Source organism: Metopolophium dirhodum, chromosome 6, assembly GCF_019925205.1.
Source record: "Metopolophium dirhodum isolate CAU chromosome 6, ASM1992520v1, whole genome shotgun sequence".
NCBI lineage: Eukaryota > Metazoa > Arthropoda > Insecta > Hemiptera > Aphididae > Metopolophium > Metopolophium dirhodum.
The window spans coordinates 2,325,278-2,349,772 of NC_083565.1; the positions used below are offsets into that span (position 1 = coordinate 2,325,278).

General features: G+C 31.8%; 1 protein-coding gene across 2 annotated transcripts in view; it reads left to right on the top strand.

Annotated features, from left to right (window-relative positions):
• The window catches only part of LOC132946875 (protein gooseberry-neuro-like), a 46,154-nt gene that overhangs the window by 1,895 nt on the left and 19,764 nt on the right, over nt 1-24,495 (top strand). For both annotated transcript variants that reach the window (XM_061016979.1, XM_061016980.1), the window contains 2 exons: nt 1,564-1,784; nt 7,710-7,812. In XM_061016979.1, the coding sequence (XP_060872962.1) occupies nt 1,564-1,784; nt 7,710-7,812 (324 nt within the window). The remainder of the gene's footprint in view (nt 1-1,563; nt 1,785-7,709; nt 7,813-24,495) is intronic.

A 24,495-nucleotide genomic window follows, 5' to 3' on the forward strand; every position in this document is an offset into this window, starting at 1 on the left:
CTTTTTGTATCCCGCGGTGGATTATGGGTATAGGGTATATAAAATATATAATTATTATACTGTGTACCATCTGCTATAGGTCTTGGAAATTTGCACGTGCCACTTTAAAAAGAAATAAATCGCTTTAAGACTCATTAATGAAAAAACTATAAAAATGCTTTTTTTTGGAATTAATGATTATTCTAAAACGCGATAACTATATATTATTATTTATTATATAGATACCTATTATGATAATTGATAAGCATTCATTGTATAAAAACCAAAGTAGAACATTAAATTATTTTAATTTTTTTAATGGGCAATGGTGAAAAGTGATTATCGTATACGCATGCTTATTAATTTAATATTTTAATATTAATAATAATTTTTTTTTTTTAACTTAATATATTTATTTTTTTGTCCTACTTTTGAGGTTTTCGCATATCATTAGTGACATACATAGGTACTATACTGATTATAAGAACCACTTGGGCTAAATGATTCGATTCGAGTTTAAATTTGTCTTATATGATTGTATTATCATACATATTAATCATATTTATTATTTTCAATTATGACCATGCACGTCATTTGCAGCTTTGTGATATTATTATAAATATGTTTGAAAATAATAACTTTTAAAATATTAAAAAAATATTACATCATTACAATTTTTCGATAAGTTATTTAACAATAAACATAAATATTGTATTATTGTACTTATATTGTAATTATTTGTATAATTAGTAATTTATAATATATGCAGCAATATCATAATTACTGTAGAATCCATATAATGATAAATATGTATAATAATCTGTAAGTTTTATTTCTTATTTCCATTTAAATTATATAGAGTAAGGATTATTGCTTGTAGGTTGTATAGCGTGTTTCGCATACTTTTTTTTTTATTAAATCACATCATTTTGATATAGAAAAATAAACCCCTATAGCCAATTATACTAAATTTTTTGAAATGAAGTGGTCCATGCAATAACGAGACAAGTCACATTTTACTATAATTGTTCAGGACAAGCAAAACAAAATTCGTTATCTCATTTACTGTTATTGGCGGGAAATAATTATTTTGTGTTATCTTTGGAAACAATAAAGCGATTTTTCTGATTATTCTACGAATATTCAATTTGGTTTTGTAGGTAAATTCAAATGTTGAAAACTGCTTCGTAAATCCTGGACAATGAGTGTATTTATTTATCATTTGGTACATAAATGTTGACATTCTATAGAACAACATGGGTGGGCTACGTGAAGTTGCCCCACCCATACGTTATTTTTTTTCAATTGATAATTGCCATTTGGCCAATTCTTAAGTTTTGAAAACGATTTAAGTCTTAATACAGATCCCCATAGTATTATATCGGTTTACGGCAAGAGTTTTTTTTGGATATTATACAATTTAAATATCAATAATAATATAATAAGGGCCCAGTGCGTGTGAACTAGGTTAACGATTATCGGATAATATTAGATTATAGGTAGGTAGTGTACGTCTTAATATTATGTATAACAATCAAACTGCGACAATATAATACACTAAATCCTATTACGACTGTAATCTAGGCCAAGGGCGTGTGAACCAGCTCGGTGGTACGTTCATCAACGGCCGACCGTTGCCTAATGTGGTCCGGTTGAAAATCGTCGAAATGGCCGCTGCTGGCGTGCGGCCCAGCAACATATCCAGACAGCTCAAAGTGTCGCATGGGTGCGTGTCCAAGATACTCAACAGATACCAAGAGACGGGCAGCATCCGGCCAGGCATAGTGAACAGCGATCACGTCCAGGTAATCATAATATAGTGGCACTTATCTTACATCCTGCACACCCGTAGAACTAGGAGAATTTTTTAAACTCCATATACTAATATGATAAATATATTATATTCTTAAGAATAAAAGAAGGATGTCAAACCTATATGTAGCATTTACTCATTAGCGCGAATAGGGTGGCTTGGGGGGTCTTAGCCCCCCCCCCCAAATGTCTGTCAAGTCCCCCAATTCAAAAGTCGGTGCTTAGCATGTACTAAGCATATATATCATTTTTTGAAAATATTAAAGGGGGGGGGCTTTAGTCGCCCCCCAAAAATTGGGTTATTTGCGCCTATGAGTATTATATTCACGTAGGTATATACGAGTGTCTTTCAGCGTTTTCAGTCATCTCGCATTCAAGTCATAATTATTATTATTATTATTTCTTTATTGGTGCGAAAAAACTCCATTTACAAGATATTATATACAGTAGAACCTCGATAGTCCGGACGAATTTAGACCGAGCATCGTCCGGATTATCGATTTTCCGGATTACCGGAGGTTTTTCAAAATTACCTACTCAAATGACTAAGATTTTATTTTTAATTTCGCCATCTTTATATTTATTGCATTTTAAATTACAAGAATAATAATTAAATTAAATTAAAACTAAACTAATGAATTACAAAAAAAAATGTTTATAATAATATGTATGTAGAACTTAAGACGTATAGTAATCGGTAATTTTTTTCTGAATAATACTTTTAATTTTCATTTCAAAAGCGAGTTCTCTTAATTGACGTACCAACAAAATATCAGTGCTATCCATGTTCTCATCTTCTGCCCATTGCAATACAGTATTCAGTGCATTCACAGCTTCTGAAGGAGAAACTTTACTTGTACTGATTGAGCCACTTTCATCCTCGTCGTCAATATCATCCTCTTTTGCTGCAATTTGTAGAATTTGATCATCAGTTAAGATTTCATGATTCGCTAAATCTTCGTCTGCGCCACGGCAAGCCCATTCCTGTGCTTGAGAATCAGACATTTTATTCGTACATGTTTCCTGTATCTGGTTTATGAGCGTAGAAAGTTGAATGTCATCGATTTCAACAACTTTGTCGATTTCATTTTCTGCTTGGAAAGGAAGTAAGTGTTTCCACGATTTCTTTATGAGCATTGGCGGGACCAATTTCCAACAATTTGCAAGACTGAAAACTACGTCTTTTAAATTTATGGCCTTTAGAGCATCAACAAGGTTTTCACCATGCACCGGATCAGCAAGAACATTAACTAAGAGAGACTTACGATAGTTTAATTTAATATTCTGAATTACATTTTGATCCATCGGTTGAATAAGCGCTGTAGTATTAGGAGGTAAAAACATTGCAAAAATGTTGCCATCATCACTACGTAATTCTTCTGCTGATGGATGTCCAGGGCAATTATCCAACAATAATAAAGCTTTTGGAGGTAAATTTACATTTAAAAGGTGCTCACGAACTATAGGAACAAATTGTTTTTGAAACCAGTCTAAAAATAAAACACGAGTGACCCAAGCATTTTTTTGTCCACGATAGCATACGGGAAGGTTAACTGATTTAAACGCACGTGGTTTTTGTGCAGTCCCAATAACGAGCAAAGGCAGCTTATGAGTTCCACTTGCATTAGCACAAGGCATGAATGTTATTCGAGCTTTAATAATTTTTCTCCCAGGGGCGTTTTTCTCATGACTTGATGCTAATGTATGCTCTGGTAACATTCGCCAGAATAAACCGGATTCATCAGCGTTATAAATTTGTTCTAGGTCCAAATTGTTTTCATTTATGACTCGCTGTAACTCATTTCGAAATGGTTCGATTGATGCTTCGTCACACGAAAGTTTCTCACCCGTTATTTTAAGGCGCCTAATACCATGACGATGTTTAAAATTGTCTAGCCAACCTTTACTAGCAGTGAAACCATCTTCCTTCTTTGTTATTTCACGGTGAAATAAACGTGCTTTTTCGCAAATTATTTCACCACTTATCGGAATGTGTTGTCTCCGCTGTTGCATAAACCACATAAATAAAGCATTTTCGAGAACAAGATTTTCCGGCTGTTTTAAAGTTTTACGTGTGCCTGGACCACGTTCAGTTGTGCTGACAAACTTCATAATTTTGTCTTTATTTTTTTTTATGTCACCAACAGTCGATTTACCTATTCCGTACTTCTCAGCAATTATACCATAGTTCTGGCCATTTTCTATTAGCTTAATTATTTCAATTTTTTGATCTAAAGTCAAAGTTACGTGTTTACGAGGAGCCATTGTAACAAACAAGAATAATAACCACTCGACAAGAAAGAAGTAAACGAACTGACTATCGGGTATCGATTTATTATGTACTAGGAACAGCAGGTAATAAAAATGACAAAATTGTATTTGTCGATAACAATATCTTATAGATTAATTGGGTTGCGGGAATTCTCGTAAAATCTATTTACGAACAAATGGAATTTTGCCGTCCGGATTACCGCGTTCACCGGATTATCGGGGGTCCGGACTATCGAGGCTCTACTGTACATGGAAATTTTGTAGTAAATAACAGATACAATACAAATTATAACATGTACGAATAATAATAAAATTCACATTCAATCAAAATAATGAAATACATAATATTAAGTGGTACGTAATTTTACAGCCATAATTAACTATTAACTAAAAAAAAATGTATAGTATTTCCTACAGCTATTAGTATATTTGCAGGTGATAACTTTAATAAGTACCTATTTTTAAAAACATTATTAATTAAGAAACTTTCTTGATTTCTGGTAAATTTGGTACTAATTCAAAAATTTAATCGTTCCAATAAATAAAGGGCAATCAATCGAGTTATTTAAGGGTTTCAACAAAAATGAATAATGAAAGCTATAATTCTTCTCCTTATATTTATTTTAACAATTGTATATTGAAATATGATAATATTTGCCGTTCACCTATAAATTTAAATGCTACAAACCGAAGAAAACGAGTCTAAACGGCTTCAAGATTCTGAGTTACACCCAAGTTCTTTAAATACCATAAAGGGATCCAAATGCTTATTGGGATCTGGCAAATGCAAAATATATATTTTTCGAGGCATTTAAATTATTAAAATTTGTACAAGTATGTGTAATAGCACCAAGATTAAGAAAAGATTTATTAGTTATTTTATCAATATGTCTATTATTTAAACATAATTTAGAATCAAACGTAGTTGAGTAGTTCCTAAGTCGGTAAATGATTTCACTAATTCAATAGAAAAATTGTTAAGCTTATAATAAAAATAATTACAAGACTGTATTTAATATTAAATGATAATGTTTTGTCGATATTAAGACAAAAACCCCTTAAGAATTTAATATATTTATATACTATAATTATTAACGGGGACAAACATGGATAGACATCTTGAAGTATATAAATTTACTATTTCTAATACATAATATATCATAATTATATGTATATATAGGGCAGACGAAAGCTATTGCAATATTATTACATAATATATATTTTATTTTGATACATTAAAGAATAGGTATATTTTTCGATAAATATTTTCAAATCACAAATAAATTTTTGGTAAAATTTACAAGATATAAATCATAATTTTTTAATATAATCACAGTTTTAAATTCTGATGTGAACGTATTGCTGGATGTACGATGATTTGTGGTTTTATTATGATGTACCTATTATATTTTAAAATATTAAAAATACAAAAGGTTAATTTTTTTTGGGAATTTAACAATCAAATTTTAAATTGTAAACTATTTATTTGTTGGTATTAATTTCCAGAAGATGGATACGTATGTTAAATTACGAAAATTATTTTTGACGATTATTCATTCACGCTGTAATAGTTTTTTTTGCACGAACCAAGAGTAGGTATAAGAAAAACAGACATGATATTTGAACATTTGATGGGTATTAATGTATCTATTATTTTTAGTTATTGACTGTCTGAAAAAAACGGTATTGCTACGCCCCGCCACGCGTATTACATATTTTTAAAGCGTTTATCATCCTGTTTTAAATCGTACTCTAGTGGATAGGTTTTCGTAGATTTTTGAGTCAGATTATATTATATTAAAATAATTATTTTTAGTTATAAAATATATATGCGTCCGATTTCCCAAATGGGTTATTGAGTAGGTAATTATTATTCTAAAATCCGTATTACTGATAAAATATATTAGATAATTTATTATACTTATTTTCGCCTAATGCCTTAATACATAATATGCTGTTCCGATAATTTCTTAACAACAAATTATAATATTGACCAATTATAATAGATATAGTTTAATTATATTCATTGATAAACGGTGTTTAGCCGGATAAAATGTAATAATAATCTTTGTCTGTTGTTCACTTATTGTTATTCATTAATTTTGTCGGATTTTTTTACGTATTATTTACTTAAATTTATTTCCATAATTTTAACGAATTATATACATAATTATACGTTAAAGACATGCACAAGTATGACTATGTATAAATATATAATAGTATAAAGAATAAAGTCTTGACGAATGACGAGTGACAAAATAAGTTTTACGAACATAATATTATGTTATATATTTATGAATTAATTTTCTTAAGGTCCCGCCGATTGAGATGCTATCGATATTATATTGGCTGGAGACTTTAACGGACGCATAAAACATAAATGCAGTTTCGTTTTCGATCGTGAATATTATAATAATGTATAGTTTCAGCGACGCGTGATCTTGTGCGGAGACGCTATAATAAAAACAATAAAAACATACTGCGTGAAGATAAATTAAAAATAAATTATTCTGTTAGCACGCGCCCATTTACATAATTATACAGTGTTTGGATTTAAATTATTGGCGAAACAAAACAATAAAGGCCAATAAATCGGGCCGACCGGCGTTGATATTACATTATGATGAAGACGTCGTCATCGTGTCTTCCGATTATTGCTCTAAGGGATTTTCGGGACATATATTATGAAACTCGTACCTACATAATATGGTCCATGTATAAAATGTATATATGGCTCATGAATATTTAGTAACTACACCTTTTCTTCGTTTTTTTTTTATTTTTTATAATATACACGAAATTCCTGATCAATCATTTTAGCTGTTGGCATTTCTGTTTTTTTTTCTTATTCTTTAATAGACCCCCCACAACATGCGACGAGCCGCCTGCGCGCTATTAATTAATGGACCCCAAGTGTTTTGGTTCGTGTGTGTGTGCGTGTACGACACATTCCTCTCTCACTCAATCTCTCTCTTACTCTCTCTCTCTCTCTCTCTCTCTCTCTCTCTGTTTTTTTCCATCCTCGGCGGCATCTGCACCGGTGTTCGGCGCGTCTTACCTGTTCGACACCAGACAACCCGGCTCCATCACACCGTATATACTGCACGCGTGTGTATTATGGCCCATTGTTTTTTATAGTCGGTCGTAAAACATATCCAAAGATAATTTCGGCAACACGTCGTCGTCGTCGTTATTTCCCGCTCAGCATTTTGAGCCTGAAGTTATGTCTGCAGTTATCAAAAAAAAAAAAAACGAAACAAAAACAAAACATTTTTCTAAATATATTTTCTGAAGACTCATTATTATGATATTGTATATACGACGTGCGAGTTATAATAATATGACGTAACGTATAGAGATCTCGACGGATATCCACATATTGACCCTTCATACAGTTCAAACTCTTTTAGCAGCACTAGCTGTTGTATAAAACGTAACTTCTTTTTTCGTCGGTTGCATATTTTATGCTTTAAACATTATATTCATCTTTGAGTATAGGTAGGTACTGCATAAAATCCTATAAATCATAAGTAACAACACAGTCATATTATTTTTCAAAATTAAAATAATATTGTACATCTTAAATACATAAACCTATATATTATAACGCATTACCATCTAATAAATAATAATTGTATGGTTTCTAGAAAATCTATCCGAAACGAATTTCGTATTGTCCGGAGGAAGTCAGAGATACGACAATCAGATCAGATCGTCATAGTAATTACTCAATCGACGGAATACTATCAGGTAATATAGTTTTTTTTAATAAATGAATACTTAATAATATAATGATACAATATAATATTTTAAGCAGTATTATAGTTTATGATTTAATATTATATACTAGAATATTATAATTGACGGAGTATATTAACAGATCCAAAGTAAATATACAAATAATACTTTAACAACTCAATGTGTAATTTTTTAATATATTATACCAACAAAACTAAAAAATATATTATCGTAATTAGCACAAGTACCATATTATAAATTATAATTATATACTTACCTACATATTTCTTGACAGATATCTAAATTATAACTTTATATAGGTACAGCAGTAGGCGTGAATGGTTAATAGGTATATATTATATACTATTCTGAATTTGATCAATTGACCATACCTACATATATTATAATATATCTCGATGTATGTTTATCATAGTTATTGCCTTTATGATAGTCTAAGAACCATGCATCTTAAAAAAACTGTAACCACGCAATTATTATGAAGGAAAATCAAGAAAACTATAAAATGACAAGGCGAGTGATGATTAATTTAAATCGCATATATAATATCCCGAGTGTCATTATTAATAAACCTATAACAAAATACAAATGTAATCATACATTTGTATGAAAATGTATTATAAATAGGCGGTGAAAAAAAGATTTGATATTTTTCACATATTCACTTATAGATACGCGGTTTAAAACTGACAATTTTTATTATGAATACAGTTTACACACTTATATCGGTATTTCAAAAGGTTTTTAGAATATTAAAAGAGTAATTTATTATATTTACCTATTCAAATTGTATAAAATAACTTACACATGTAATACGTATGTATATAGCTGGATTATAAATTTGATTAACCACATTAATAATAATCATGCACACACACACACACACACACACACACACACACACACACACACACACATTACTGCAGCACACCCATTAGTAAACACACAAAATGTTAAATATATATAATGTCATTAAAAATAAATTACACTAAACATAAAATTGCTCGTTTTATTCAAATTCAAAATATGTTCTCCACTTTGTATAGTATACGCATATTATTATATGGTATATTATACTTGTAACATGCTTTAGGTAAATTGTAGCAAATTGATTTATATTATGTTAAAATAGAGGAACTAGACTCAACATTATATACATGCTTGTAGTCGTACATATATGTATAACTGGTACTGCAGTAGTATATGCGCAATATTCATATGTATCGGTGCCTGTATATAATACTTTTGGACATAAATCATAAAACTCACACACAACTCGTTAGATATTATATTTTACGCGCATATACGGCTCGCGGGAAGGAAAACATTTTCTCAGCGTATAGAAAAATGCAGTGTGTCCGCTGTGTGGGTATAGCTGGTTGGTTTCTCGTTTTATAATATGTGACGATATATTATATTATTATTGTAAAATAAATAACGCGTCCATTTAACACACATTTGCGCGATATTAAGCTCACCGCGTGACTATATATTACCTAATATATCAACATCATAAGGTATCGATTTAACATTTTAAACGTTCGCGTCACACCGCGGGTACCTATAATAATATATTATAATACATATACGCGGGTTACCAACGCAATGGTATTTACCGGTAGGTGTATGTAGAAGTGATGTATATAATAGAGGCTCTATATACCTACACTCCGGTGACAATGCCAATATAATATATTATAATGATGGTTATTTTTTCGGTCGCGCTACCGATGTACGATCAACACAGTTTAACTTGTTTTGGCCGTCGGCCTGGAAATCCGAGTAAATACGACATTGGTACCTATATACGATCAGCTACCTATAATATAATAATATATTATATCACATCGATGATCCGGCGACTGCAGGGTGCAGTAGCGTAATTGACCGCTTTGGACTACCTATATATAATATTATATAGGCACGGCGATGATGATTGTGATAATAATAATAATAATAATAATACAAATATACAATAATACATATTATTATTATCAAGAACGATTCGAAAAACTTCCATTAATCACGAGCTGCGCACAACCATTATTACATAATAATATATATGATGTTGTGGGGGGCACAAAGCGTTGCGTACCACTATTGTCATCGGGTATCTCAGCAGCAGCTACTGCAGATCGCCGAAAAAATGTTAATGATGGATTTCACGGCATTATATTATAGTTATTGGCTTCCGGAATACATCATTAAGCCCCCGCGCACATTATTATAAAAATAACATCGGTGGCATTTCTCGAGACTTCGGGCGGCGGCGCGCCGGGGACATGTATATCGTGTTTTCTCCACTACGTCCCGCTGTTTCAAAATTGTATCATAAACATATATCATTCGGCAATGGACTGCTACTGCATTGTTGCCTCGCTGCCATAAACCGTGTTCGAATATTTTATACTCGAGATTTTTTTTTTCTTTTTTTCTAGGGCTGCAGGGGTCGTTGTTCTTGCGCAATATAAATTGTTTCTTTTGACGTCGCTGGTGCGGCCAGATTTTGGCCATTATACGTCGTTTATGTGGAATTCATTTCACACCAAATCAGATATAAGTTATTGGCCAAATGGAAAGCTAAACGAGTACATAATATATAGATGTATAATATATTTTATATAAGTACCTAAAACATTATACTGCTACAGGCGATATTATTAAAAGTAAACGCTACATAACTTGATCGAAAAGTATTATTGACATTTTTGGAAATATTTGTTCTTAAACTAATTTGTAATGATTTCATAACGAAAGTTTTGAAAAAAAAGTATATTAAATATATATTACAAATTTTGTAGCTACTGTTTTTTGTAGTTTACATTTTTAACGTTTATTTTACGTTTTTTACAACAGCATACAGTTTTAGAATTTTCTTCTGATATTAGAAGAAATTAATATTATTAAGGATATTATTTGTCTAATATTTTCAATGTATAAAAATAAAATTTCGAACGAGTTGTTAATTAGTTCTAAGTATTTAAAGACGAGCCGTGATACCTCGCGTATGTTAGTCCAATATATGATCAGCTAAACTGTAAGTAATTATAACAGACATTAAAACGTGATATATTTTATTGATATTATTATTGAATATTAAATTTTGTAACAATCATATTCAATATTTAACAATTACTCCTAAATATAACCTGAACGCATATAGATTTACCACAGTAGATAGTTTCGTAAATTACTTTTTTTAGTCTTGTATGATATAATTAAAATTGACTTATCATGAAATGAGTCCACAAGAATTCGTTAATTCATCCAAAACAATTTACATTCCACGAGTACCTACATACAAATAAATAATAATACAATATTATGTTACCGTAACCGTATAATACCTAACGATGACTTCAATAATTTTGATTAAGATTCACAACTTCCTCAAAATTAATATTTTTCGAATGTACACGATAAATATCATTAATACTTAGACACCACAGTCATGAAGTCCCATCAATGGATGGTCTCTTCACTCAAAACTTCCTGTCTGAATTAATGTAAATAATCGTAACTTCTCAACTTGTTGCTATGTTAGCCATATTATTTTCTTTTTTCTTTTTCTATAATTCTTTGTTCACTTGTGCTTATTGTAAACCACTCATTTACAGATTGTACAGTTCTCTAGTTTAAAAATAAAAAAAATATTTAGAAATTTCAAAAAACCCGCCGGTTACGAAGCCCCGGCTTGTCAATTCTCGTGGGGAACTGCAGCCCCGTGGAGCTATCTTCTACCACGGCGGCGTCTATATTTATCGATAATTTATAACAATATTATAAATTATAGACGTATTTACTATTTATGAATACGATCGTTATAATATTACTACGTTTACACGTATAGAAATGAATCACAGAAATCATTATTATTGTGTGAAACAATAATAATATTTGCGGTATCTGTCTATATATTATTATAGTATGATAATAATATTATGCCGCGTGTTCACGTCGGCTATTGTCGGAACTAATATTATATTATAATATGATGTATTATTATGTATACCTCCATACGATATTCACGAAAGGTGGTCGGAAAATCATGAAGTGACCTGAAAAATGAAATTACAATGAAGTGTCGACGGACTGTCGTGAACCGCACATTATAGGTCCCAGCTGCAGTACAGGCACATTATAATAGCGCGGCACGGAGAAGGGCGTTCGGTAAGTTAATACGCCGCACCAATAGTGGTCGGCGCGAGATCGTCGCTGGATGCGTGTGTATAGACATACATAACGTGAAATATGGGACGCGATAATAACACACCTGTGTGCGAGACAACATATCTGACGACAGCGACAATAATTAAACTAAAATATACGAATTAACCTTGAAGTTCCCTTAAAATTGAAAAAAAAATACGACACGATCGTGTTTACAAAATATAGTGAAAATCGTTACACCGCGCGGGGTCTATAATTTTCAAACGCCACAGTATAACGCGCTGTTCTTGTACCAACTCGACGCCGAAATAATGATATTATTAGATATTAGAAACAATATTATTATAATAATATAATAACACATGGCTGTACCTATATGGGTGTATATTTTTTACACAGCGTTCTATACATATAATACGACGCGTGTGGGTCAGTGGCGGATAGCCGGGCACGGCAATAACCTAGGCACACAGCCTCACCTCTGTAATATATTATAACGAAAGAGGGGAGGAAAAAAAAATATAAAACGTTCAAATATTTCTTCGTGTTCGAATAATATTATTATTCATGTCGTTTTAAATGTTCTATGATTTGTTATCATAATTTGGCAATTTTAACTAATTTTGCAATGGATGCAATACATTATAATATAATATATAATATACATTTTATAATATGGCACGGCCGTCGCGATGCCACCCTGCAACGTTCACATCCCATCGTGATTGAGGCGAAAAATGTAATATTATGATCGAATGAAGCTGAACAAATATATGGCCTTAGAGTCGTTAAATGGATTTTATAGAAAGAAAATCACGGCGTGATATCCGAATTCAAACAATTCATCGATCTTCATAGTATTATTATGATACATCTAGCATTTTATTCAATATTATGCCAGATAAAAGGCGAAAGTTTTACCAGTTCCATGAATGTCCTATAATATTATGTATTCGATACATATATTATCGACATCATTTGTTTTATCAATAGACACCCATCTTATTTCGCCCTCTGATTAATTACGTTGTATTTTTTGAAAAATAATATATTACACAATAAAATATAAACATATTAATATAGAAATCGTCAGTGTAGGTTTTCATCAAAGTTAACTTTTATACTATACGTACAGTGTGAAGTGTTCAAGTGTGTGTATTTTTCGAGAAACTTTCGCAATTTGGTGTAATTTTGCATAAATTTTTGAAAAAGAAAATGCTTACGTTAAATAACTTACTATGAAATATAAACGTATATATTTATTTTAGAAAGTATTAAAAACCCATGAAACTATATAACATAAAAATTAAGAATATTATGCAAAAATATGTTTTTCAAATATTTTCTTTTTAAAAGTCGTCATTGTACATAATGAGTTTATATTGCTTTTGGTCTGCTAAAAATCGATATTATAGAATAACATGCAAGATGCAAAACCTACAAGCCCTAGTCTTGTGTGATAAAGTCACGATTATAAAGATGTTGGTGTATTAAATTCTTTAATGTTGTGTCTTCAATAGCTTTGAGTATATTATTATTCTCCCAGAAATTTCGAAAATATCTCCCTCACCACTTGGTGTGGGTGTATTATAATTATTGTATTAATTAAATATAATATGTGTCGGTTGCAGTTGTGACGATATAATTATATAAGTTTATGCAACGATATAATGATGTTTCGTAAATTCACGCTGACAATATATTATTATAAGTTATAATGTACATAATAATAATTCGGTGACATTATAATACAACTTCGGTAAAAACGGGCGAGCCCATCGCGTGGTTACAAATACAAACTTGCTAATTTATTTCGCAATTCTCTCAGCGCTAACAATGCGTTTAATTAGACACGTGATAGGAAATCTGTCAATAAGAGAAAGTTTAGGAACGTATGGTCGGAATATTGCAGCAAATCGTAGGAAAATAATAATGCACGTAATTATTGGCGCGGGTGAATGACGATAAATCTTAATGTTAATCGTAGTGTTGGAAAAATAATATCCAATATGTATAACATAGTAAGCAAACTGTTAGTTATAATAATTAACCGAATGTCAAGAAATAAATTTACGTTCCAAGTGGAAAATGTATTAAATTGACATCGAGTACCGCCGACCTACCTACCGAATAACGATGATGTGTTCAGTGTTGTAATAACAAGACGCACGAGAATAACATATTTTATTTATTTCATCTTTACTCGTATAAATCAATTTAGTAGGATATTTTCAATTTCGCATTGAAATTGTTCCAGACAACGGAATCGCAACAATTTATCACTGCAAACAAAATTGTATTACAATAATAAATTATTAGATTATTCAAAAATGTTTAAAAAGTGTGTATTAAGGTAAATGGTTTATATTATACTACATTTGTAAAGATTTATGAATACATTTTAGGGGGGAAGAAAATATGATTAAAATAATCATTATGCGGGAATAATATTGCAATTTATCATTTGTTTGTCTACAATCTACAGTTCGACGGCAAAGACATACGTAGCTTGTAGCTACGTAGCTATAATAATAATAATTATTATTATTTATATGCAATATATGCATGTACCGCGAGATTCAATAACTTTGATATAGACTTGCAATTTAAAAAGATAAGTATAGTTAAATGAAAGCATCTATGTAAAATACTAAAATAGTTTTAAATGTTGTCATATTTTTAAAAATGGATTCAATACTATATTATATGATCGGCCCAAGGGCCAAGACGATGGTTGGCGTCAATTTTAAAATAAATAAATCGATAAAAATAAAAACCTATATAATATAACCAACATAATTTTTGGTTCTAAACATTTATTATATACCTATTCATCATCAATGGTTATCTTAAACTTTATGAAATTTTTTACAGTTTCTTGCAGTTTTCGGATTAAGTTTGTTAGGCAAAAAATATATAGATTTCAGCTTCAAGATTTAATTTATCAAGTGCCCGTCGTAGTGAAGATGGATTTTTGAAGACTTTATTTACTTCAGTAGTCAGTTGACCACTAATCAGTAATCACTATGACAGTATATATGGTGATGTATTGATGTCTTAGATTTTTAAGGTTATTTTTTGTATTTATACGTCACACATTTACTCACTGCAGTGCTGATACTTAACTGATAAAATGATAAGGCACGAGTGAGTTAGAGATTAGTATGTTGAACTATGTTCTATTCTGCGCGAGGGTTTCTTCACTTTCTCCAGAAAGTGTGGCCACACAGGTCCCCGCGTGATATTATAATATTATAAGAATAATGATTGTATCTAATGTCTATGGAAATTATGTAGTCTTGAAATAATAAGATTAATATAGAATTAAGAATGAAAACATTACTTATAGTTACGATTTGTTAGTTATCCGAAGTCTTTTTCGTTGGGGCTTCGAATTTATCAATTACACAGGTTCTCGCAAACCATATAGTGGTAGCACGATACTGCACATTATATTGTATTATAAAATATATTTATTTATTATTTTTAAAACAAAAACTAAAATAATATAATACATGGCGACTTGGGTGATTTTTCACACCGTGCGTGGGACCACTAGAATCCACTGTTACCTAGGTAGGTACTTTGATGACGTAACGGTACATTTCTTTGTAAACCGGCCGTCACGATAAGAACAACGTATCGCTGAAAACAATAAAGATATTAATATCGCATTACTTTTTTTTAACGAGCACGGTCAACATGAATGGTACGCGATGGGCAATAATTTAATATATAATATATTACCTATGCTATTGTTGTATTGTTTTGGGGAGGGGTGGGCAATGGGTTGCAATATTTTCATTCGCAGCGGTTTCTCAAATCCATTTTATACTTTTATAATGTTACTCCGATTGGTATTTTACCGTAATAGTGACGTCGGAAGTCGTACCGAGAAAATCACCACAGTCATTACCGCGGTCAAATATACCACATATAGGTATATAGAAATCCGACGGATAACTTACTTCAAGGCACCATTTATTCGATTTCTCTAAACAATATACTGCGAGCTGTACGACACGTGTGCAAAAGAAATAAATAAGCAAATTTGCCACTATTTAAATATTTTATACTAAAAATTAATATGGTATGTACCCACACAGCCACACCTAATATAATATACTATGTATTATATTCATATAAATAATATTATATAGAATTTTAAAATCATTATACAATGAACCATAATGTAGGTACTAGGTATATGGTTTTGATTAAAATACTATATTACTATAAATAATAAATATGTATCTGTTATAAACCGTGAATAATACATATTGAGTAAAATACTAAAATTAGAAACCTCAAGTCCTATATAACCGATATAACGTCAAGCTTTTGTTGTCTCCGTCTTTAAAATGTGAATTAAATTATTAAATTATGAATATTTTTAAATTTTATACAGATTAAACTTACTTTAAAATTTAAACACCAATAAATACGTATGAGATACCTTAGATAATATTCTTATTTCTTACCTTTAAGTTTGATAATAGGTCATACGCTCTAAAAAAACAAAAAATCGATTCTGATGTACAAAAATTAAAATAGATTTTTTATTCGACGGAGACATAACTCGTGTGAATTAACAATCAACGTCCTCATTATAAATTTTTAATAAATATTTTGTTGATGAATTTTATCTACTTTTGGCGATTTTAAAGGATACGATTCTAAATTTAACACGAGTGTGATCAAAAATTCAACAGGTACCCGAGGTCTTAACACTTCTATATGATGCGATATTTTTATTTTATATCCTATTCTAGATTTAGGCGATTAATGTTCATATTAATATAATATATTTCAACCACCGACTATAATATTCATACACGACAACACGCATATATTTTAGGTACTTACAATACGCAATAATTTAGGCCGACAAATCGTCCAACGATACGACAAAGGTTAATTTTTTATTCGTTTGGTTGTGCAGTTCGTCGCGAAAGATCCACCTGTATGTAATATATTGTCGTATATTATACCTGTGGCGGCTTCGCCGTTTCACGACGTTGCGTTCGGGGGCGCTATATAATAATATATGGACACGCAATGTTTTTGTAAAACACATCGGCGGCGACCCATTGACAAATTTTTAATAACACGACGACGAGAAAAAGGAACGCGCCGTCGGCGTTGTGTAATAGTAATAATAATAATATGTATAATACAATATATTATTATTATTATTATTATTATTATTAATATTATATTATATTGGGTGTATATTATAATATGTTTTCCGCAGCGCAGTGGCCGACAATCGAATTTGCGGACGTCGTCGGTTCGTCTATCGCGTATATATACATCCAAGTGTATAATAAAGCGGCGGCGGCTTGTGTGGTCGGCTTCGTATCAAAGAGCGAAAGAATGGATATGGAAAAGAAAAAATGTTGTTTAGCAAAAGGTGTCGATGTAATAAAAACTGCTGCAACAAATTGCTCATTTGTACTGTATATATCACGCGTATAGTACTGCAGTATAGTGCGGGGGGAGTCAATTTCGGGCATGTTTTTTCGGTCTCATTGACGCGCACACACACCCACACCTATGTATAAAACCGCGCACAATGGATCGCGGGGTATACACTACACCGGGGTGACCCGAGGAAAAAAGGAAGCCGCGAGGGCCACCGGGCTAGTGTGTGTGTGCGGCACTGAAGCAGATTGAACGGGCGACGATAATATATATAAATATATATATTGTAATATAGTGACGCGATCCAAGACGACCAGAACACACGTATAATAATATGTATAATGCGTGCGTGCGTGCGTGTTTTTATTATTATTATTATAATATGTAGTGTTGCAACAAAAACGTGAAGACCCTCGGCGGCGGTGAAGGCGATATTTCGTGTTTGTGTGCGCCCCTGTGCAGCGGGTCAAAGGTACCGCCGCCGCCGCCGAACGGGGTTAAAAGCCGAATTTACGAGTCGATTTCCATTATTCTGCACTATACGCATCGCGATTGTCGCCGACCGCCGAACATATAGCTGGTATTATACGCGTAAACGACGAGGGTGCATATCATAATAATATAGTATACAACATATACGTAAAATATAACGACATCGCAATATTATATATATATATGCTACGTATATATACATGTAGGTATATATTTTGAGAAACATTTATCGCGGCGTAAAGATCCGATCTCCAAAGTCACAATCTCTTCGGGTATTTCATTCGGGGGCTAGTAAAAACCGCGTGATACGGTTTTAATTTTTTCTGTCTTGTCAGTAAAATATTTGATGCTTCATCATAGAGATGCGCGCCCATAAGAAGTATCTATTATGATTGAATAGGTAGGTACTTATTAAGTGGAGATTCCTGATTGCAGCACGAATTCAGGTCGCCCAATAATATCGCTTCTCGATGGCGCAGTTATGATTTTGTTCTGCAGGGGGGAGGGATGGATAATTGTTTTAATAAACCTCAGGTGGGGAGTGAGGACCCCAGAATACCATAAAGCTCTATGGGTTTTTATAATACACTTCCATACACTAAAAAACAATTTGTATAAAGTCATTATTTTAACAATACATTTTTTAAGTCTATAATAATATGTGTATAAGCCACTTATTCGTCGCTATATTTCAAAAAAGACAAAGCGTATGAACTTGAAATTTGAAATTGAAACTGTGTTTCCATATTTCTTGGTTATAATATGAACTACTCATAAGTTTCTTGTATTAAATTTTCAAGCTTTTAAACCCAACAAACAAATTTATTATTATCGATATCTATAGAAAAAAACTAAAAATATTGAACATTTAAAATGTCTATTCATAGCTCAAAACTAATTAAAACATTTGGAAATTATATCATGCATAGAAAATTATAAACTAAATTGGTGAGATTTTAAGTAATTAATGTTATTAATTTTTGAGTTACGAAAAAAAAACCAAATCAGTTTTGTCAAAAACAAGTTTTACGTGAGAATTCTCTTTTTTCCTTAATTTTTTATCTTTCCCGATTATTAATTGTATAAGGTAGTAAAATCTGAATACAAACACAAAAAAAATTTTAAACTCATCAATGTAACAAAACATTCAATGCTCCGCTCAGAATCTGAAATCTAATTTTTGAAAAGTTGTATAATACTTTAAATATTGACTGTGAACGTAATAATCTTGTCAAACTAAACTTGTTGTTTATAACTTAATCGTATTATAATAATTTACAACGAGAGTTCTTGTAAATTACTTTTGTACTTAAGTAAGCATAGCTTAAAATTTTCAAATTTTAACTATTCATAATGTCGTTTAGATTGCCCGTATAAAACCCCTTAAAACTAATTGTGCTGAAATCTTGCTATTATTTAATCGTGGTATAAAATTGAAAATATTATGTATTCTTTATCTTGCACAAATATGTTGAAAAATAAAACCATTTTCAGTATGAAAAAGCTAAGCAATTTGCATGCTAAATAACTCTAATCTGAATTTGAGCACAATATTATTTTTAAATGTATAGATAATTTTTCAAATTTTCAAGCAGATTTTAGGACTTTGAGATTTCCTTGAAATTGAGAATAATCGTATAAGTGGGTAGTATCATATTTTGGATGCATTTTTTCACACCTTTTCGTTTGTTCTGCAACACAATTTGCGACGAAAGTCTGTAATGCACAAATGACACTATATCGCAACGACGTCGACGACAGTAATAATATAGGTTTTACACCGGTGTAGGTATACCTCTACTCGATGCAAGTACGAGTTCGCCGTATTCGCAGTGGCCGCAGTTATACGATGACACATTCGTATAGTCTCCTGGGTCCGTCGTGCATATTATAAAATAAACGGTTGTGAAAATATTAAATTGCGGGTGCGTAATATATGTATTATATTTATATATATATTTCTCGACCTCTCCTTCTCGCCCCGTGTTCGTCCCCGCGCAATAAATTATACAGTTATTTTTCTATTCCTCGGTCGGACGGTCGGCGGCGAGCGTCGGGCCGACCGCTACTTAATTGAAAGAACGTTATTTCGCACCGCATAATAATAATACGAATGAATAATAATTGTTGGAAAAAATAACTCGTTTGTCCACAACAATTAACGTTGCCTTAATGTAACGATGAAATATTACTCGTTAATTTGTATATATACTTCATACATGTTATATTATTATAACGAATGTATAAGCGGGCGCGAAGCACCATAATATTATGTGACGTTTTGAATTCCACTCATTTTCTTTGCTGTAAAATAATAATGTGATAGTGATTATAATAATAATAATAATGATAATATTGTACAATATTTTATCAGCTGTAAATATGGTAGGGGGATCAAACCGATAAAACGTATCATCATTAATATTATTATTACGTGACGATGATTATTTTCCCCGAAGATACAAAAAAATTGTGTATAATTCGATAATACCCGTTCTTCTAGTACTATTAAACATAATAAATTGCTATTGGGCGCGCTGAATCGGACAAGTGGTTCTGGCAGTTAACACGTATAATTTTTCTCGAAATCTTCGAGTTATTTCAATTAAACGCGCGCGCGTACCTATAGTATATACCAGCTATTGCGGTAATATACACCGGAATTAACAGCAGCTGCGATACTAATCTGACCAACAGCGCGACTATAATATATTATATTTTATAATTATGCTCGTGAGGCTCTTTCTTATTTCTTTTTCTTTAATTTCGTATTTTTTTTTTTTTTTACCAACGGTCGTCGCAAGTTGTTCACCGCATCGTAAACGTCTAAAAGATCTCGTCATAATCGAATCGGAAAAAAAATCACGTTTCGTCACGAACCGTAAAAAATTATAATATATATATACCTATAGATACCTATACTATACAGTCTACTGCAGATATATAAACCAGCTATAATAATTAGTAATATTAGTATAAACCGTACAGTAATGAGTGATCGCAAACGATATCGATGCAAATATTCAATACCGATATCGTTAGAGAATCGATGTACAGAGTATTTGATATACATAAAATATATAATTTATATACTGCATAATAATATTATGCTACGTTGAACTCAATTCAATCGACGAACGCACAGAAGTTTATAACTATTGGTAACGAATTCGATTTGAATTATACATAAGAGGTTAAAAAAAAATATGATCTAACGAATTTTTACATGTGTAAAAATGATCAAATAAACTATTTAATTTTTAGTGGCATTATAATTTATAATCAAATGGATATTTCACTATTTGTTGATAAGATTTATAAGATATTTGAAATTAAGCTGTTAGCCCTTCACTATAACATATTGTGCGATTACTTATTAATGTTTGCAGGGGGGGAAAAAGTTGTGCTCCCGAAAAGTGCGTGAGTTACATAAAACATAATTAATAATTTATTGTCATTAATAAATCAATATTGTGACTGATTTTTTATTAAAAAAAATGTCTGGATTAATGTTTAAGTCGAATGTTTACCAGCATAAATAAGGGTATAAACTGGTCACTACGACTTGGTCAATACACATTGGTCTTTTTTTTTTAGTCTCTAAATATGCCGTGAAATATCCTTCAGCACAACCCCACGCGTTCGCTTTTGATAATGATAAGTTACTTCTTTACCTCAAATCCGCCTGTCCGATATAATATTATATTTATGAACGAATGTCGCTGTGGGAGGAGTATCATAATATTATTATATTCATATCATACCTGTTTGCAGACTTCTTGTTTCGCGGTATTGTGATTTGGTTTGTTATTACTTATTATTCTTTGGTGAAATGGTATACAAGCAGGTCTTCTGCAGCAAATACACAATTCGTTTTATTTTCCATTTTGGGCGATTGGAAATATAATTCGTTGTTGTAAATAAAAACTTGTTCCTATTTTTTTTTTTTTTTACTTGGATATAAAAAATTATTCAAAAATAAGATAAATTTAAAACCTAGGTCGGGCTTGGTGATACTTTTATTTAGGTATTCATTGTATGCACCATATCTAAGCGACAATTCAACAATAAGCGCAAGTGATGGATTTGAAAAACGTACAAGATAAAAATATTTGAGCGGCGTACATTCAAATGAATGCCAACCCCCTACCCTCTCCACCTCCAATATCGTCGCTCTGGATCCGTCCCCAGTCCCTTTTGTACTCTATTACGTCGTCACCTCACATTATATCATTATATATACATATATCGTACGTGGTAAGTACTTGTTTCATAACGTCACCGTCGCGTCGTTGTCCGTGCGCAGGAATATTATTATTCAAAACAATCACAATAATAATAATATGTCCTGTGACGATGATGACGAGAAGGCCGACGTGGAATGATACAAAAAAAAAAAGAAAAAAAAAACCCGTAATACTGCAGCGTTTACGCGCGGCCTGAAAACAAACGGAAAGAACGGCCCCAAAGGACGATAATATGAGAAAAAGAAACGTGGATTATACCTAATATATCATAATAATATATAAAAAGACGACAAAAATTACCGCTTCCTGACGCGTATCAGTGTGTCCCGTCGGCGGCGGCGCAACGTTATTAATGGGCAAAGTGCGGGTGGCCCGAGCTCGCACAATGCACCGAACGCTCTCCGACCCATTGATCGCGGACAATGGCGTGCCATGCAAAACACGCCGCCCTGTCTCACTCGGCCCGAGACCCATCCGCCGTCGCTCTTTTTCGGCGCGCTATTTGCCGACCGACATTACAGCGTATATTATATTATTATATTACATATACAAATATACACGACGTGCACAATAATAATACTACACGTGTACAACACGCACACACGCATACACACACACACACACATATGGGAAGATGAGGTACTCGTCGTATGTAATATATGATAATATTATCGCGGGCGCGCGTATGTGCCCGCCACCAGTCATCCGCGCGGTACGCCTTTTCATGTGTTGCCGCGGTAATGTTGTATATAAAATAAACGCGTAATATTATTATTATTATTATTATTATTACAAGTATAATAATAATAACGCGCTCGACCGACGGACGATAAAAAGAAACGCATATTTTGTGTCGCACTATAATGTAATAATATATTGTACTGGGCGATTCACCGGGCTGGCCAACCCCCATCTTTTTTTAATTTGATAATTTATTTATTCGAATTTCGATTTTTGGAATTTTTAAGTATAAACCAGCCGAAGAGTATCTGCTGCGGCTATTTTTATTGAACGAGAATCCCGCACTGTTTTCTCTTGCTGAACAAATTACTTTTTTTTAAATTCTGATGTACCTATGGATAAATGGATCGATTGTATATTATTAGTTATACATTGTAGCTAGGTATTGCTGATATTATGCTAAGTGCCTAATTATTATTATAATAGAAACAATAAACTTAAGTTAAATAAAAATAAATAAAAAAATATACAAATTATTCTTCTAACCGACAACCGTCAACAACTGATATTCGTTAGTGAAAAAGTTTCAGGTATAATGAATGATTGAAACGAGTGTAATTCGAACATTACTTTTTTCTATTCAGAGTACTTCATTTTTCGAATTGAGTAGGTACTGACATTTTCCATTTGGCCTTACCCAAATATACGTACCACATTCTTACTACAATTTATTATATTATCGAATTTTAATTCCCCTTAGATATAAATATATGATAACTTTACCCCTGTGGGAATTTTTTTTATATATTTATTTCAAAACTAGTATTAGTATAACTAATACTAGTTAAAACTATAACTCATTTTAAAAACAAATTTTGAAAAAAATTCTTCGCTTGATCACACATAGTTTATATTCTCATCAAAAAATGCAAGAGTAAGTAAATGTTTTCTAATATTAACTAAAAATAAACTGTAGTAAGAATCCAGTACACAAATTTGCAAATGTTTCAAGCGTTTGTAAGACAGAGACAACACATGCGGGTGCGACGTCCTCTTAAAACTGCAGTTATTTTAACTGTCAAAGTCTCCTGGCATGCGCAGCGGGGGGACTGAAGTCTCCTAGAGACCGACCACGTAATAATAATTATGTTTAAATAGCGGCTTATAAAAAGAAGAAAAAGTGGTGCGCTCAATAGTGTGGACTAAGAAATACATCTGGCGGCCTTTTTTTTAAGGTCGCATTTGGTGCTAAAATGTCATTAACTTATTCTACGAATTGTACCAAAAGCGGTACAAATGTTGAATTTCTGAAAATTTTCCGGTCGTCCGATTATCATTATTAGTCTAGCTCCGCAGAACACATCCTGGCATCCTGCCATTCTGGATAATATGCATATAATAGTATTATACTACATATAGCACGTGCCACGTACCTACATAAATGTAATGATGACTTTCACAGCTTTCTCTAACCCGCCTTCTCTTCATTTTTGAAAAACTTCACGTGATATATGAAATATTAGTATGGTATAATCATGAGCTAAAACTTGTGAAACAATATAAAAATATAAAAAGTTGCATATGAACTGATGAGATACGGTCCGATGCAGTTGATAGTATAAGATTTAGAGACCAAAATTATATGTTTGCTCCAAACAATTTG